General features: G+C 45.0%; 6 protein-coding genes across 6 annotated transcripts; 4 read left to right on the forward strand and 2 right to left on the reverse strand.

The window, feature by feature from the left end:
• Positions 1-90: 90 nt before the first annotated feature.
• I203_107277 (uncharacterized protein) lies at positions 91-1,155 on the forward strand (the record flags this gene model as incomplete). The annotated part of the gene is made up of 1 exon (XM_019145360.2): positions 91-1,155. The coding sequence occupies one exon, from the start codon at positions 91-93 to the stop codon at positions 1,153-1,155; it is 1,065 nt and encodes a 354-aa protein (XP_019005179.2).
• Positions 1,156-1,535: 380 nt separating this feature from the next.
• On the forward strand, positions 1,536-2,226 carry I203_107278 (uncharacterized protein; the record flags this gene model as incomplete). The annotated part of the gene is made up of 2 exons (XM_019145361.1): positions 1,536-1,667; positions 1,744-2,226. 2 exons carry the CDS (start codon positions 1,536-1,538, stop codon positions 2,224-2,226), a joined length of 615 nt encoding a protein of 204 aa, XP_019005180.1.
• Positions 2,227-2,818: 592 nt separating this feature from the next.
• I203_107279 (uncharacterized protein) lies at positions 2,819-3,445 on the reverse strand (the record flags this gene model as incomplete). The annotated part of the gene is made up of 3 exons (XM_019145362.1): positions 2,819-3,146; positions 3,217-3,275; positions 3,362-3,445. 3 exons carry the CDS (start codon positions 3,443-3,445, stop codon positions 2,819-2,821), a joined length of 471 nt encoding a protein of 156 aa, XP_019005181.1.
• A 2,803-nt stretch (positions 3,446-6,248) lies between these two features.
• I203_107280 (uncharacterized protein) lies at positions 6,249-9,567 on the reverse strand (the record flags this gene model as incomplete). Its single annotated transcript, XM_065518158.1, has 12 exons — positions 6,249-6,451; positions 6,504-6,585; positions 6,648-6,770; positions 6,824-7,001; positions 7,070-7,375; positions 7,448-7,637; positions 7,740-7,920; positions 7,981-8,119; positions 8,180-8,996; positions 9,065-9,242; positions 9,305-9,324; positions 9,387-9,567. The coding sequence occupies 12 exons, from the start codon at positions 9,565-9,567 to the stop codon at positions 6,249-6,251; spliced, it is 2,598 nt and encodes an 865-aa protein (XP_065372888.1).
• A 321-nt stretch (positions 9,568-9,888) lies between these two features.
• On the forward strand, positions 9,889-12,427 carry I203_107281 (peptidyl-prolyl cis-trans isomerase-like 2; the record flags this gene model as incomplete). The annotated part of the gene is made up of 12 exons (XM_019145364.1): positions 9,889-10,010; positions 10,081-10,217; positions 10,284-10,342; positions 10,403-10,483; positions 10,557-10,737; positions 10,813-10,901; positions 10,961-11,069; positions 11,145-11,249; positions 11,324-11,529; positions 11,591-11,707; positions 11,793-11,992; positions 12,076-12,427. The coding sequence occupies 12 exons, from the start codon at positions 9,889-9,891 to the stop codon at positions 12,425-12,427; spliced, it is 1,758 nt and encodes a 585-aa protein (XP_019005183.1).
• A 2,388-nt stretch (positions 12,428-14,815) lies between these two features.
• Positions 14,816-16,095, forward strand: I203_107282 (uncharacterized protein; the record flags this gene model as incomplete). Its single annotated transcript, XM_019145365.1, has 5 exons — positions 14,816-14,995; positions 15,056-15,192; positions 15,273-15,609; positions 15,669-15,879; positions 15,938-16,095. 5 exons carry the CDS (start codon positions 14,816-14,818, stop codon positions 16,093-16,095), a joined length of 1,023 nt encoding a protein of 340 aa, XP_019005184.1.
• Positions 16,096-16,760: the final 665 nt, after the last annotated feature.

The raw sequence follows: 16,760 nt of genomic DNA on the forward strand, positions 1-16,760 counted from the left end.
CGCCCTTTCTGAAGCGTCAGCTAGGTTCCAACTCGATACTTGAACACCTCGTTCAGCTCACCAGCCTACCAGTCAACATCGGCAACCGAGATGAACTGCCCCCCAAATGGCCAAGACACCTTCCCAAACGAGATCTGGGAACCCATCCTCGATCACTTAAACCACATGGATCAACCGAGTCTCCTGAATTGTATGCGCACTTGCTCTAAGCTCGCAACGATTGGAAAAGTGATCTTACCAAGAAACCTGGTCCTCAGACCCGATCTCAGACTGGATCTTAGACCTAAGAAATCAATCAGGCATAGACGGAGTAGGAAGGTGATTCAGGAAGAAGAGCAAGATGAACTAGATTCGGATCCTGAGGAAGACATCAAGATCGAGTTGATGGAACAGACCACTTTCTTGACTGTACATTCACATAAAGAAAGTCTCTGCAGACACAAGTATAAGGTATATCCGAATGTCAAAACACTCAAATTGATCCTCAAACCCCGCTCTACACCATACCATCGATCTCCGCTCTACTCACCCTGGACAGGACGACCCAAAGAATGTCTCCTACTCCGAAACTTACGTCCTACTCGTGTCATCTTGGACAATTTCACTATTGGTCTGAGTGCCCACGACTGCGAAGGTATACCAATAGGCATGTACAGTAATGTAGAAGAGTTGATCTTGAGGTGCGGTCCTATCCCGGTAGACGATCTGAGGATGCACAAGGTGGAGCGATTTCCAATGGGATTGACATCAGGGAGATTGAAGAAGCTTGTGATCATCTTACCGCCTCGAGACGGTCGCCTGGGGAATACAAGATATCATCAAACCAATCAAAACATGATTAACCTTGCGAGATTCCTCAAAACCGTTCCATCCTGTATAGCCTCAATCCTCGTCGTCAATCTAGGTGGTTATTCACCTGGGACGGCAGATATCAACGGACCATGGAATCATCCTTACGACTTGGATATAGCGATGTGTCAATACCTATGGGAGGAAAGACCTGATATACAATCTAGAATAATCTGTAGGCTGGTATGGGCTTTTCTGAATAAGACCGTTAGGTTTATCAGTATGGAAGAGTATCTATGGAAGGAAAATTGGTATGGTGTTTTCAGATTGGGTGAAGTTCAAAAATGGATTCCGTATCTTGTTTGAATTCTTATCATATATCACATGCTGGTGTCGACTAATCGTAAACCTGAAAGAGTGTAATATCATTGTCCTACTGTTTCCTGCTTTGTTATTTGTATTGATCCATAGATGTATCCTGCTGTACCTTGTAGAACAAGACGAGAATGAGTTCAGAACAGGATCCATCGAGTGCTAACTCGTGAGTTGCTGCATAATCTTATAATTTCAGTACTGTCGGTGAGTGAGTGAGTGGCCAATCCCCGGTAGCATCACGTGTCGATACCCGATTAACAATTAATGTGAAAGCTAGATTTGCGAAATGTTGAAAGATGAATCAACGTATTATTATTATATATTTTGACTGCATCACAAAGAATACATCAGTTGAAACAAGAGCCAACATCATGGCATATCCACCCATGCTCAGCGAGATAGAAGTAGACGAGGATGACTGGCTTGAGCCGCCCATTCAAGGAGGGATAGATGATCCATTAGTCAATCAGGAATTTAATCGGTTGTCCAACAAGTTTTCAGATGTGAGTGATTTTGAACCCATACGATATATAATCTGATTGTTCGTAGATGAAGCGTATGGTACTGATGTTACACCAGGCAGGATATAGAGAAGGGATAACCGATGGCAAATTGGCTACACTTCAAGCGGGATTTGACGAAGGGTTCGCCAGCTCCGTTCCACTATCAAGGAGAGTAGGATCATTACGAGGTAAAGCAGCTGCTTTACTAGCCATTCACCTCAACTCCACGTCACCTTCTTCACCTCACTCATCGAAAGATCTCGAGGAATCACTTAGGGAGACTATCAAAACACTAGGAAGGTTGAAGAGGGATGAGATCCTACCTGAGGACAAGGAGCGGATCCAGCATGACAAGGAAGAACACGAAGGAAATGAAGATGGATTCGAGCTGGATAGGAACGATAAGAGGGATATGGAAGATCTAGAGAATACTTTGGAATTGTTGGGTGGATCGTCGAATGGTGGAAAGAGCGGGAGCGCGAAGGAAGACGGAGAAGCCGTGATAAAGGGGTTGGAAGATGAGTTGAAAGAACTGGAAAAGGCTGTTCTGCGCAGATGATTCTATCAATAGTCAAGCCCATTCAATATCCTTTACACACACCACGAATTCGACACCGTGAACGTCCCTCCGGTCAGCGTATCGCTCCACTATGCTTGTATCGGATCCTCCTTGCGACATGGCTTTCAACTGGGGCGCCAAAGCAGGTTACTGCTTAATGATTCCCCTCAAACGGCGAGAGCCCATGGGCATTATAAACCACCTCGCCTTATACCGAAAGCAGATCAAGGATATCTTACCAATCACACAGATGAATTCAGGTGATGTCGAGCGAACACAAAGGGAATATGGGCATTTAGATGGGAGTATATATTCTTGACCATGCATATGCATATTCAATGTCCTAATTTCACTTACCAAAAAGGTCGCTACAGATGAGAAGGGTAACACATGTTGTATATACAGTAACGCTTGACTACTCTACATTATTAAGAAAGTCCGTTCGGTACTCAAACGAGAAGCAAAGATGATGCAGTAAGCAAAGAATAAAAGTCCATGAGGATTGAATAAATAGTGAAATTCCAAAGCAAAAAGTCCAAACACTACGCATACATACGAGACATAAAGTCCAAAGTCCGATCCAATTTTTGTTCTAAGCTACCTGTATGGGATTGAGATTCATTATCGCATTCGATTCACCTTCATCTTCTTCTACTACACCCAAATTCAATCTCCATTCCCGTAATAACAACTGTTTACTGCCCCTCCTGACATTCCTGCCGCTCTGTTTCATGGGTTTGGAAGAGGGTGTCGGAGAAGCGGTAGTAGTTGGGGCATATATTTGGAGATGAGCAGTGAGCGGTGTTAAGGGTGTGAAAGCGAATAGAGGTTTGTTTTCGATCATTGGTAGAGGGGATAATCTGTCTTTCTCGAGGGTGGGGGGAGTGAATGTAGGTAAGAGTGATGGGGTGGGTGCGATCCTGTGTACATAGACATCATCAGGATATGATACATGATTAAGAGGAGTCAACATGGGGAGAGGTTACTTACGGCCATTGGAGTAGTGCCAAACATGCTAAGAACACTACTACGAGTAGCGGTAATGGCAACTATTGGTAAGGGCATCACATGGTCAGTCTCTCACTACGTCACAACCAAGAACAGTAGTGATGTTGATGAGATTGCTGTGACTCACAGTATCCAATGCTCGTACAGTCAAGGCTCCAGCCATCTTAAGAGAAGGCATCATTTCCGAACCAGCTTTTACTACGTCTGACATGATCTGTGTCCAAGTGTTGCCACGGGGATCGTGAATGAGAGGAAGAATTAGGCGGGTTGGTATGCTATGATATACAATCGAATCCAGTCGAAAGTAACGGTTGTAGTGTAATTATATGGACAAAGTCGATAAGGATCAGACCGGTTGAGGATGAGAGACAATAGAGAACAGAGAATGGAGAATGACCTGATTCGCACTTTTCCCAAGGGGGACCGCTCTGTTGTCGTGTCCGAGGGTATCGCTTTCAGGGGTGAGTGCGTGTGGATTGGTGTATTGTTTGTGTTGGTCGGACAAAAACAGAGTGAGGCGAGGTGGAGTCGATCTCTGTTGTCGTATACACAAACGTTCCCTTATCTCTCTCTAAGATGGATTGTGAATGAGGACTTGAGTGTGGGAAATGCTGATAATAACTGGAAATGATGTATTGTTATATTTAGACGTATAGGTCCAGCCTACTTTGGATTACCTGTTCACACACAATCGATCAATACAGTTTATCATACAACATCAATGTATTGGATGACGGATGAGAACCGATGAGAGATTGGATTGATCCAGGTAATTGGGAATGTCTTGGATGTCGGAGTAAGAGAGGATGTCTGAGATATAGTGTAGGAAGTCGATGACGATGATTATATTCAACAATGAAAGAAAGATACAAAAGGTAATGGCATGGACTGAAGCAGACAACGACCAGCGTATATCTCCGAGTATATCATCAACAATTCAACAAACAAATATGTTTCTCTCAGAGATGAAAGTTAAAACGAGCAAGCAAAAGATGATAGAAAAGAAAAAGACCGAAAGGAGGATTTTCTGGAATTCTCAGATAAGGATGGCAATACCAAAAGTGGACTAGTGCATTGAGAGGATGAACCTGATTCACTCACCTTTTTCTTTCAATACTGTAAGACTTGTTTTCAATGATCTGCTTCGCCTGCTCTCTCGTAATTCCCCTTCTTATCGCCAACCTCGATGCCAAGGATAAAATCTAATGTTCTTCTGTTTCTTTGCTGTTCTTATGGACGGACTGAATGGCTGAAAACCAAAACCAAAAAGCACAAAGTCCAGAACGCCACACTATATTTATATCTGATCTCTATCAAACCCTAAGTTTGCTTTTGCGTCTCCGATGATCCCCCTATTGATGATCTGGATCCTCGGTCTGGACAGAAGAGAAACAAGCGTAGGTACACCGTAAGTAGGCAGGTACTGTAGGTACGGAGGAGGAAACCTATAAATATTTAGGTGTTCTTGATTATTCGTTACCGATGAGGTTACTTTTCCCTTACTTTTCCCTTACTTTTCCCTTCAAATCGTCTTTGTAGGATAGCGAGTGAGGTCTATGGGGATGCTGATCCTGTCGTGAGGACTGACTGTATGATCACTGTCAAAGCTGCCTCTGCTGGTGAAGGTATAGGACAGCGTTTGGTGAAGAAATAGAAGGATTTTTTCTGGGTATGCTGGATTTGCCTAAACCGGTTTTTTGAGAGATCGTTATTGGTACTTAATTAAGATTAGATAAATGAATTGCTTTTCGATGTCTTATATTATACGATATATGATCAAGATGATATTTTGGTATCTTCCAGTTGCGTTATTAAGGTGGTATGGTAGTCTCACTCTTGAGATGCTGGAAATTGTCGTCTAATTCTGCTATTTATGCCGCTATAGTGTCTTTTCGAATGTCTTCGTTTGATCGTTATTTCAAGCACTACTTGGTATCAAACAATGAAATGAGATATGAACAAGAGAATTGACCTGACATCAAAGCACTTATACAGGAAGAGAAGTGATATCAAGCAATGCTGGTGATTCACATGATCACAAGACGACCAACTTTGTATTTTGAGGACAGAACTAGTATGTCACTGGAATAAACAAGGGAACTGACTATTCCATCGATGCGATACTCTGTATCCTGAGATTAGGTATACTAATACATTCCTCGTGCATTGCTAGAGCACCGCACAGTATGTCCACTACTACTCCGGAGAGCGATGTTGGTAGTACATACTGTACAAACTGACATAAGAACGGGAGTGTCGCATCGGCGCGGGAAGTTGGCACGTACAAATTATTCAACCACGTCCGACATATACACATATATATGTATATATGCTTTCTCCCGAATACCTAGTCATTATATGGGTATATATACTGGTAGAGGATCCCGTTTTACCCGCTATCATATTCTTGACATGTGCATCTGAATGTAGTTTAGATGATCTGCAGTATGTCTACAAGCTTCAAAGTGTGGCTTGCACCCCGTACAGGAAGGGGGAGGACGGAGGAAAAAACGCCTCTGACGTCGAGTGAGAAATCGGAGTATACAGGGTGAGACAACCGGGAAGCTTATGAATTAAACTTTTCACTCTGCCTTCTCATGCCCTTATATGGCGAGAATTACGCTAACAGAGTCTGGAGTTGATAGTGTCCGCGTCATGCAGGAAAACGAAAATAGATCTTGACGTGGTCCAAAATGATGTCGTCAGATCCATGTAACCTCAAAGCCGTCTAGATGCAACTTGTTACACAGGAATTGCAGTACACCTCGAAATATTAGAGCGATGCTATACTTTTCGAGGACGTGATCAGAACGTCATCTCGCATAATCTACGTCTGACATGAGGCCCACAGACGCCGACAGGCCATGGCTGTGAGACCTGAAGCCAACCTAAATAAAGAGGTCTCACCGATATCTCGCTCAAATGCTTACAAACGAAATAGTGACTTCAGCGCTCGCTTCGAACGCAGAAAACGGATGTTCACGTTGATGAGTGCATAACCCGACTTGATAGATCTATTCATCATCCCTATCCCTCTCGACTAGCCCCTTCAACCTCTTCCAACCCAGCTGCCAACCTTTCTCGAATTCCCTCTCTGAGAATTTCTTGACAGCGGCTTCTCTAGCTGCTTTGCGCATTCTCAGGCTCTCTTCAGGGGATAAGGTGAATGCTTGATGGATAGCTTCGGCGAAAGATCCGGCATCTGTCGCGTGGAAACCTATTTTTGACATTCAGGACCCAACTCATCATTGAAAGGCAGAATGACATACCTGTGTTCTGGTTATTGAACGGTACAACTATATCCATCACTGGTCCTGCAGATGCATGTACGACAGGTATTAGACCTGCGGCCTGGTGCACATCATTCTATCAGCTTACAGCGGGAAAGTGGCGAGTTTTCGAGTCCATCTTACCATGAATTCAACCACGTTTATACCGAAATGCTCGTCCATCATCGTGTTCAGCCCTAACGAAGCTTCTCCCAAACGCTTGACTACCTCTGAATAAGGAGCGTTGACTACAAACTCCACGTTGTCCTGGAATATTCATCAGTCCGGTACCACAATCTCCGAAATATACCTCGACTCACGCTGATTTCCAAAGTATTGGCTAACCTCCGTAGTCCATCAAGACGTTCTTCATCATGCGCATCTCGTGATCCACCCATTAAAACCAATTTCACACTTTGGGGACCTTTACGATACTGAGGGTATTTCTCGAAGAGGATGGCCAAGGCATGTAATTGTTTAGCATGTTCTTTTTCGGGTCTACCAATACCGAAGGTTACCTTCCACATTACTCTTTCACTGTCGTTCATAGTACAGAGGAGACTTACCTGAATTGAGCTAGGGAAACAATCTCTCTCTTCCTCTTATCCAAATTACCCAACTTGACAAATTCTTTCGTATCGCAAGGTGGATAAACGACCTCGCATCTCGCTCTATCGTCTATCTTACTTTCGCCTCTTTCTTCCCTCTTTCGGATTGTGGTCTCGTCTTTCAATAGTATACTAGCCAGGAAAGATCCTCGAGCTTTAGTAAGAAGAGACTGGATGTGCGCTTGGGTCCAGGATGAATTGGTCATTATATGTTGAGGGAAAAGGAGGGAAACGGAGTATAGGTTGGTGAAGATCCAATAATATCTACAAGTCGAGTAAAGATATCAGCCGAACCGAGTCGTACAAGGCTTAGTCGCGAAGCAAAAGGTAGCTTACATCAATTTGATCTGTGTTCTCAACCAACTCTTCGAGGCACCTGCGTTTTCCACTCCGCCTGCTGTTCTCTCTCTAACTCTTTTGACCATATCTGTACTGACTGTAGGATAGTGGACGTACGCTCCGATGACAGTCTGCGATCCAGATATGAAGCGAACCGTAGGAAAAATGAAACCATGACCCATCGAGTCTATTATGACCCTCTGTTAGTACTTCATATATCTCACTGAACTCATATATCTCACTGAACTCATATATCTCACTGAACAAAGAGCCCAGAGTGTATACTCACCAATGAAAACATCACCCCATAGGCCGTCTTTACCGCACAACCCCTCATAAGCTAAGTATACACTTCCGAGCGATTGAGCGAGAAGAGTAAACCTTTTCCAATAGTTGTCTGATATCAGATATCTTGAGGGAAGAGGGACGAAATGCATCCTTGAGGGATCCATCTCAATCGAGAATCGGTTCTGCATCGCGTACAACATGAGTGAATAAGCTTGAGGTTCATGTCAGGACTAGCAACGCACCTTAGCCTTTTCTAGTATGTCATCCTTACTTGCTGATGGATAGTCCCCTGAATACACCAGGACCAAAACATCTTTCTCAGTCTGCTGTAGATGCCGGATGGCCGACCATAGAACACGTTCTCCACCACCACCAGCATTGCTATACCACATTATCAGTCTTGCTTGTATGTCGGCACCCAGATAAGTAGAAATAACGTACCAGTAAGGATGCCAAAATCCAACTACGAGTTTTTCTCCACTCACAGAGGGCGGTTTGTTCGAGGTACCTGGTATAACGGTACGTTCTGGCATACCCATCTTCTCTAACAGTTCCTTCCTCTTGGTAGTATTTTTTGATCTGAGCCTCTGAAGCCATAAACCCATAGTACCAAAAGCTAACAAGACCAATATCGGTATCACACTGGCGATCAGACCCCAGTTCACCCCTGTGTATCTGGCAATACCTACGCCAGCTGCGATACTAGCTAGTGAAACCTTGATGATTCGACTGACCATCGATCCGGAAAGAAGGAACCATGAAAGCACGATGATAGCCACCCAAATTACATCTAAGGAGATAGAACCCTGAGCAGGATGTGTGAAGATGGTCTTGTACAGTTTATCAAATATCGATTGACCAGGAGGTAAAACGCCAAGAAGTCTCTTGGTCGCTGGATAATGGATTGATATGGCAGTAGCGAGAAACATCTGGTACAGCATTGAAAATGGAATTCTTGCAGTGGCATTCTCGGCGATACTACTTGAGGAAGAGGATGTGAGAGGTAATAACAAAGCGCCATGTAACCATAAGAGCGAATTCATGAATTTATCGGTATTGACGTGTCTTGGCAGGAGATACGTAGGGATGAAAGCCATGAGAAGCGGGAAAGCGATGTAAACTGGGAAAGAACGAGGTGCAGATCGAATTCGAGGATGTAAGAAGACCGCTGTCAGGAAGAGTGAGGTAGCGACTGACATGGCGACCAATTGACCTAGTAGCATGTATGCGTAGGGGTATTTGATACCTCTTCTTCCGCCTAGGCGTATAGACTCAGTGTGGCTCGGATTTTCATTGATGAAATGAGCAAGATGACCAAGCACTCACTTTCAGTCCATACTAAAGCTGTAAACACTATTGTCCAAGTACATATCCAGCTTGACCACCACCAATTAGCTCTTCCCGTACACACTATCGTCCAAGCTTGCTCGAAGAGGGGAGTGTGAACTAGCCAGTTTCCGATACTGTTGGTCTGATTGAGCTTGGAGTGATATTTGTAGGACCACTGTAAGAGAGATATGACGATCAGCGACATTCCCTGCACTCGAATCAACCAATATGACATACGCTGAGGAATTTGATCATATCTTCAACACCGTGTCAGCCGAGTTATTCCTTCGCTCCTGGATCGATGAGAGAGAGCACTCACAGTACCAAGTGCATAACAATGCTCCTACCGCTGTCCTTAGAAAGAAGAACGCTCTACCTTGGAATAGCTTGGAAATATGACTGCCGGAGAGTATCGACCGGAAGACGAGACCGAAAGAAAGGAAGATGAGCAGAAAGTAGGATACAAAAACAGCCCAGGCGAGCAGCTCCTGACCGTTCATCTTTGGTGATGGACGGACGATGGATCACTCTTTGAGCTTGTGTTTGGTCGATGCAGAGTTGGAGTCACCCTCTTTGAGGTTCACTCGTATCTCATCTTCCTCCATCTTTGATCACTGTGACTTGTGGGATGTGTACTGGACGGTGAGTGAGTGTGCCTGGACGGAGATCACCTCGTATCTCCGGAGCTTCAGTCGCATCGAAAACATCAAGATCCCCTCCCTACTGATACTCGTAGTTATCACAGCTTGGTTGACCATTCGACAACCTGGATATCTCACTATCACTATCATCGACATATACCCTGCAGTCAATCAGCCAACATGGGACACAACTCTGACAAGATGTACGTGACCCACTCCGAGCACGCCTCGGGTGGTCATACAGCCTCCAGTACGGGTAAGAGGGCCGAGACTGGCAAATCAGAGTTCCTGAGGTTACCTTTGTGAGTATGTCCGTTACGTCGCCTCAACCCATATGTGCAGAGACAGCTGACTGTCTCTCACAACTGCTAGTGATTGTTGTGCATTGTCTTTGCAACCGTTCAAGAACCCAGTAGCCGTCATAGCGGATACTGCACCTGGAGAACAACCGAGAGCGGATGTATTTGATCTATTGAATATAGTCCCATATGTGAGAAAGTACAAAACAAGTGAGTAGATTCTTCACAAAATATGCTTCGAGAAGCCCAAGGCATAAGCTGACCAGGTAAGTGTAGATCCTGTATCGGGTAAATCGCTAGATACAAGTCAGTTGATCAAGTTGAACTTCTTCAAGGTCAGTCGTGTTCTATTGATTGGATGGTCTCGTTCAACCGACTAACAACACCTATCACAGAACGCAGAAGGAAACATGCATGATCCAATAACGTACAAAGTTTTTTCACCACATATACATATCGTCTTTTTGAAAAATACTGTAAGTTTGACGAAAACCTAGGTTCGTCCTCTCGAGTAAATCTCTCAGCTGATAAATTTGGTTTCTCAAATAGGGAAACGTCTTCGACATGGCATCATTACAGCTACTAGCTATCAAACCTAAGACATGGAGAGATCTAGTGAACGACGAGCCATTCAAGAGGGAAGATATAATAACTATTCAAGATCCCCAGAATCTGGCTTCGAGGGATTTGAGAGAGTATCACTATGTGAAGAAGGATAAGAAGGTTTCTGGTTAGTCAACCCAGCGCCTGTCATTCGCCTTGATTATGATAGGAGCAAGGTAAGCTGACACATGTGTGTTTGTAGACGATGATGTCGCTGGAGATCCGCTGAGGGGTATAAATGTGGATGCTGCTGGTGGGGCAAGTAAGGTCTTGAAGATGTTAGCTGAGAAAGTGAGTTGTTGTAAATCCCTACAAGTCTAATATATCATCTCACTGGCATGAATATATAGACAAAGGCGGACCAATCGCCATCCGCTACTCCACCTCCGGCTAAATCTGCAGAACAAGAGGAGAAGAAGGAAGGTGTGATAGCGAAGCGGAAAATCGAACAGCTGGCATGTAGGTCGCTGTACATCCTACCATCCTACATGCGAGTAGAATATAGTCGGAGCTGACTACGTACTGCCTATATAGATAACGCATCCAATTTTAGCTCCGGTCGAGCAGCAGCCTCACTCACCAGTACATCTCTAAACCCTCAGGTGAAATCTGAAAGAGCGATGTTCGATGAGGAAGAATGTGAGCATAAATCTTACCTTTTCCTGCTTCTCGAAAAATCTTATGCTGAAATCATGTTATGATGTCACCAATAGTTATGTTCGAAGAGATGTCACGGCCAACCAAAGAGAAAGACCGGCTGAAGTCGAAAGCATATGCGACCATATTGACGAATTTTGGTGGATTGAATGTGGAGTTGCATGGTGACAGAGCACCTAAGACGGTGTACAATTTCGTTCAGCTGGCTAAATCTGGTTATTACGATAATGTCGTGTTCCACAGGCTAATACCGGGATTCATGGTCAGTTTTAATAAATACTCCAAATAGCCATATGATGCTGATCAGATTTGTCTCTATGTAGGTCCAAGGAGGTGATCCAACTGGTACAGGACGAGGTGGGAAGTCATTTTGGGGTGAACCATTCAGGGATGAATATAATGAAAAGGGAGCTTATAAGCATGATGCACGGGGTGTTTTGGTGAGTTCACATATCCGCTTTTCACCTGGCCAGTCATCGCAGCACTCAAATGATCATCTCATGTTTACTCATGGTGGGTGTCTAGTCGATGGCAAACAGTGGACCACGCACGAATTCGTCGCAATTCTTCATAACGTTCCGGGAAACCCCCCACCTGAACGGCAAACATACGGTATTCGGGAAATTGGTTGGAGGTGAGGATGTTTTGGATAAGATAGAAAGAGTGGCTGTGCTACCGGGAGGTGATAGACCTGTCAAGGATATTGTGATACTAGGTGTTAATGTGTGAGTTTTCGGATACTAGACTCAAACGCTTGTCAATGATTATAAGGTTTTGTAGAGCTAACTAGCATCTGCGATACTATCAGTCTACAAGATCCATTCGAAGCCTATCAAGAACGTCTGAAGGCTCGATTAGCCAGACAAGATCAGTCTGACGAGGCCATGCGCAAGAGGGCGCTAGCCAAAGAAGAACGAGAAAAGGATAGAACTACCTGGCTAGGTACGGACTTGGGCGTGAAAGGAGAATCGAAATTGCAGAAAGAGAAAAGGAAAATAGAAGATCTAAACGGCAGTGGTGGTGTAGGCAAATACCTGTCGACTGCAAATACGAAAAATGGAGGAAGTAAGGGAGGTGTGATACCGGAAGCGATTGACTATAGTGCAGGGAATGAGAAGAAGAAGACGAAAGGAGGATTTGGTGATTTCTCGGGATGGTGATTCATCATATACATGTCTCAATATATAGGTGATCTGTCTGTGCAACTGATGTAACATCCTTGTATCCGAAGATATTAATGTATCATCTACTGATATATTGCGTCGACTAACAGCAACCGGAAATTAACTACTGTGTATCAAGAATGATAACCTTACGATTAGGATCAGAAACCAGACCTAACCCATATAAATCTTCGATATCTTGGGTGCTGATGTTATCACTGACGGATGGGGTACCATGCAACGAATCAATTCCATCTAAAATCTCATCAACATCAACACCTTCCGTTCCGAAAATGATAATTAACCTCTTTAACCCTTTTGGTAGGCTCTTCAGAAAACCATCTTTGTATTTAACCTTTGACTCTTCTCTCATTTTCTCCCTGTTATCGCTAACGCACAGAACGACCTCTTCGATTTTCGTCCATAATTTTGACTAGGAGGGTAGAGGGAACGGCGATGGGGTATTTAGATATCTGATCCCACTCGTAATGGCCAATCGTTTTTAGGCTGAAGGTTGACCAGTAAAGAACACGGTTGACTGATAGGATAATAAGGATATCGTACCCTATCGGAAGGCTTACAAAAACTCCAACCTATTGGTGATTTCGGGTGGATAGTAAGACGTAAAGTATGTAGATTTGGTAGATCCATCAAAGCACAGCTGTGGTTGTCTAGGTGTGCGGGAATCGTCATGTCTTTAACATGTATCTTGGGCTCGGTTACCGCATATTTGGGATCGAACGGAGAGGAGAGATGAACAAGGGGAAATGGGGGAACGGCCGTCCGTATGGCGATTATCTGGATCGAAGGTTATAGACTGGTATAGACTAGGTAATGTCAGAGTATAGGTGATTTTGGACGTTAACAAGAGGTTGAAAAGAGTTGGTATTGGACAAAATGATATTATGTGCTTGAGTATATCCTCGATTAATAAAGATTGATTGGAGATGCCATGGTCTAGGTACCGCCCAATTGTTGGGGGTAGATCTAGAGCTGGCAATGAACGAGGTATGTAATCCGAACAATTGAAGATGAGATCACAAGAGTTATTCACTTGGTGGAAGCGGATACTAGGCTGATCAAATGTTCATACATAACATATTTACATATACTCTTTCCTGCTCCATAATGCAAGCGCCTTGTACAGAATGGTACTCACCGCAGTTTCGACTTGACAACCTTCAGGAATGTCGCAGCGGAATTCCATTACGTCCCATGAAGAGTTGCTAGTATGAACAATGTATATTTCTTTCACTGACGTGATGAATATGACACGAATCTTAGGAGTGTGATTGTTCCGTGCATTGACCAGGTTAATAACGGTCAATGATGAAACATCTCAGCGTTCATCCCGAAAATCTACCATCACAATCACAATCGACATCATTTACCGGTATTTGTTGTTTCAACTTTGATCAGATGTCCCAAGTTCCACTTGCCATCACTCGTTTCCTCTCTCTGATCACAAGACATAGCGTGTCGCGCAAAGGACGAGGACACACAATCGCTCTCAGTGCTTCTTTGTGTATTGATATGATTTCTCCGACATCACCGGAAATACCACTCGCTGTTCTCCGATCTGCTTGCTTCCCACGCATTTATGTACCACAAATGACAATGGCCACCCCCATCATTAGCAATGGTCCCTCTTTCATGTAATTTGGCGGCCAGTCAACACTCGATATCGCAGGAAATGCTCCCAGACATAGCATATGGAAATCTTGTTCTCAAGAAATGGTTCTCCGCTTATTGGTATGCTTGAGCTCAGCGGGTAGCCCTGTATGGGACCGGACACGATTCATTCTTGTATTCCGGTCCTCCATCGCAATTAAAGCTGCTCGCACCACGAAGGTAAGACTCGAGTGAGTGTCAGTGGCGTGTCTACATCATCCTCACCTGATGGTTTCATTCAGTGGACATCATTCTCTGAGAAATCGATCGCAATTTAGGAGGGGTTGATGAAGGTTAGCAAGCAAAGCGACGGATCTCATGATTGACGATACTGTATATCCACCTCTGCTAGGTCCATGTAAGGCGGACGTCGCGCATGCCAGATGCAGTAGTTTCTCGGTAGTTACATCGGGTTAACATTGAGATATAAACATAAGCTAAGGTTCGTTGGTCACGAGACACTGCCGCAACGGTGCAATTCGCAGATCTGGATTTATGGGAGAAGCGGCAAATCAAGGTTACTCGGGTATCTGGATTGGTGGGAAAGAAGCGGCAAATCAAGGTTACTCGGGTAAGTCGGTCCACCGGGCCAGATGAAGCGGACTCAGCAAATGTATATATAGCGATACAGTACATGCAAAGAATCTGTCGTCCCTGCCTGCTGACCACAGCCTTCTGAAAACGCTTCCTTATTCACGGAGAGATAAATTCACAATGGCATCTGCTCAGGTAATGATTCCTACGCCCATCCCCGACGCGGTCCAACACGTCAAGATCAGCCCACCTCTCATACAATACAAACCATTACATCCTACCTTTGGTGCCGAAGCATCTGCAGATTTCTCTTCTATCACACCTGAACTGGTCGACGAGATCAAGAGAGGACTAACCAGGGTGAGTGTGCTGGCTGTGTGCAGAAGAGGAAGCCTACTCACGATCAAGAAATGTACGTAGTATGGCGTGCTTGTGTTCCGAAGGACCGGACTAGACGATGCTAGGCATGTCGAGATGTCTAAACTGTTTGGTGATCTGGACGACATCGCCCCGTTCGTAGGCGGGCTTGGGCAGAAGAATCGACTTAGCAGCGATTAGTGGGTGATCTCAGTCATTCAAAGGCTCCAAATGCCGTCTGTGCTGACTGTTAATAATGATACGTCTCTTTCCCACTCAGCCTCTTCGACGTAGGCAATGTCAATCCCGACGGGACTGTCATGCAACCCGGTGGGATGCGAGATCTCCTGCTTCGATGCAACTACCACTTTCACGCAGACTCAGCTTTCAATCCTCGTCGCGCCGGTATCTCGCTCCTTCTGGCACACGAATTACCGCCACCAGGTTTAGGCGGTGAGACAGAGTTCGCCGATACGCGAACTGCTTATCAGGCATTGGATGACGCACGGAAGGAGGAGATCCACGACTGGGTAGTGTGCAATAGTCAATTGAACTGTCGGAGAAACGCGAATATCGATGAGAATGGCAAACTGAACCCTCTACTCGATACCGATGAGGTGAGTGGATGATTTGCTAACACACTTGGCATAGCACAACTCATTATTGTCTACTGCAGTTCGATCCCATGAAACATAGATTTGGCAAACACAGACTCGTACAGGAACATGAGCCCTCTGGCCGCACCAATCTATACATCGCGGCCCATGCCCATCATGTGGAAGGAATGCCACTTGAAGAGGGTCAGAAGCAGCTACGTGAGCTACTTGAGCATGCTGGGAGACCCGAATTCACTCTTAAGGTCACCTGGAAAGACGTGGGAGATCTTGGTGAGTAGGGGTCTCCGCCTTTCTTCTCCCAGTGCACATATTTTGACGCAATTTGCAGTCGTCTGGGACAACACTTGTACCCTCCACAGGTCGGTGCCGGGAAATTACGCCGGCAAGTACAAGCGAGATTTGCGACGAACGACGGTACATGATATGAGTTCGCAAGCTTGGGGTCTCAACGGCGAAGGTGCCACATGGCGATCGGGCCTAGATTAATTGTGCATGTTGGACTTCTGTTTGTAGCTATGAACACCCGTGTAAAACTTTTTCAGGTTCATGCTCGCAGGAAGCGGGTCACATAGCTTAGTGAGCATGTCAATCAATCGCTTCATTTGGCAGGGGGTCCAGGTCGAATGCGTCTTTAGTGGAGAGGACCACGCACAGTCCGGCTGTACTCGAGGCAGGTGCGGGTCAGTACTTTGCGTCTCTAGCTTCATTTATTATGAGTTTGTTTTTGGATTTTGGGCGCAAACATGCGCTCCCGATCACGAGTGCAGCTCGTTTAGGGTTTTGAGCCGGCCCCCTTGCCATAGCGACTGAATGGGATGGTAGTCTGACTCTGCCTGAGCACGCCTGAGGTGTCGTATGGGCCCCAAGCGACACAGGGGACGACCCACAGCGTTCCATAGACGACCCACGCCCCAAACCCTGGGTCAAAAGAGAACTTGTCCGGAAATTTCAAACTCTCATCCCACCATAGGCTGACCGACCGTCCGAAAGCGTAGTACTACCCCGTTTGTCCCCTTGGAAGTCCTATTCATCTAGCTGAGTATTTAGTTCCCTTAAGCGAGGATATCGTACAAGTCTCGACGATATCGGGGTTAGTTTAACGTTATCGTTGATCACTCAACAGCCTCCTTGTTCTATTATATACTTTGGTT

This window comes from Kwoniella mangroviensis, chromosome 2, assembly GCF_000507465.2.
Source record: "Kwoniella mangroviensis CBS 8507 chromosome 2, whole genome shotgun sequence".
In the NCBI taxonomy this organism is placed as follows: Eukaryota; Fungi; Basidiomycota; class Tremellomycetes; order Tremellales; family Cryptococcaceae; genus Kwoniella; species Kwoniella mangrovensis.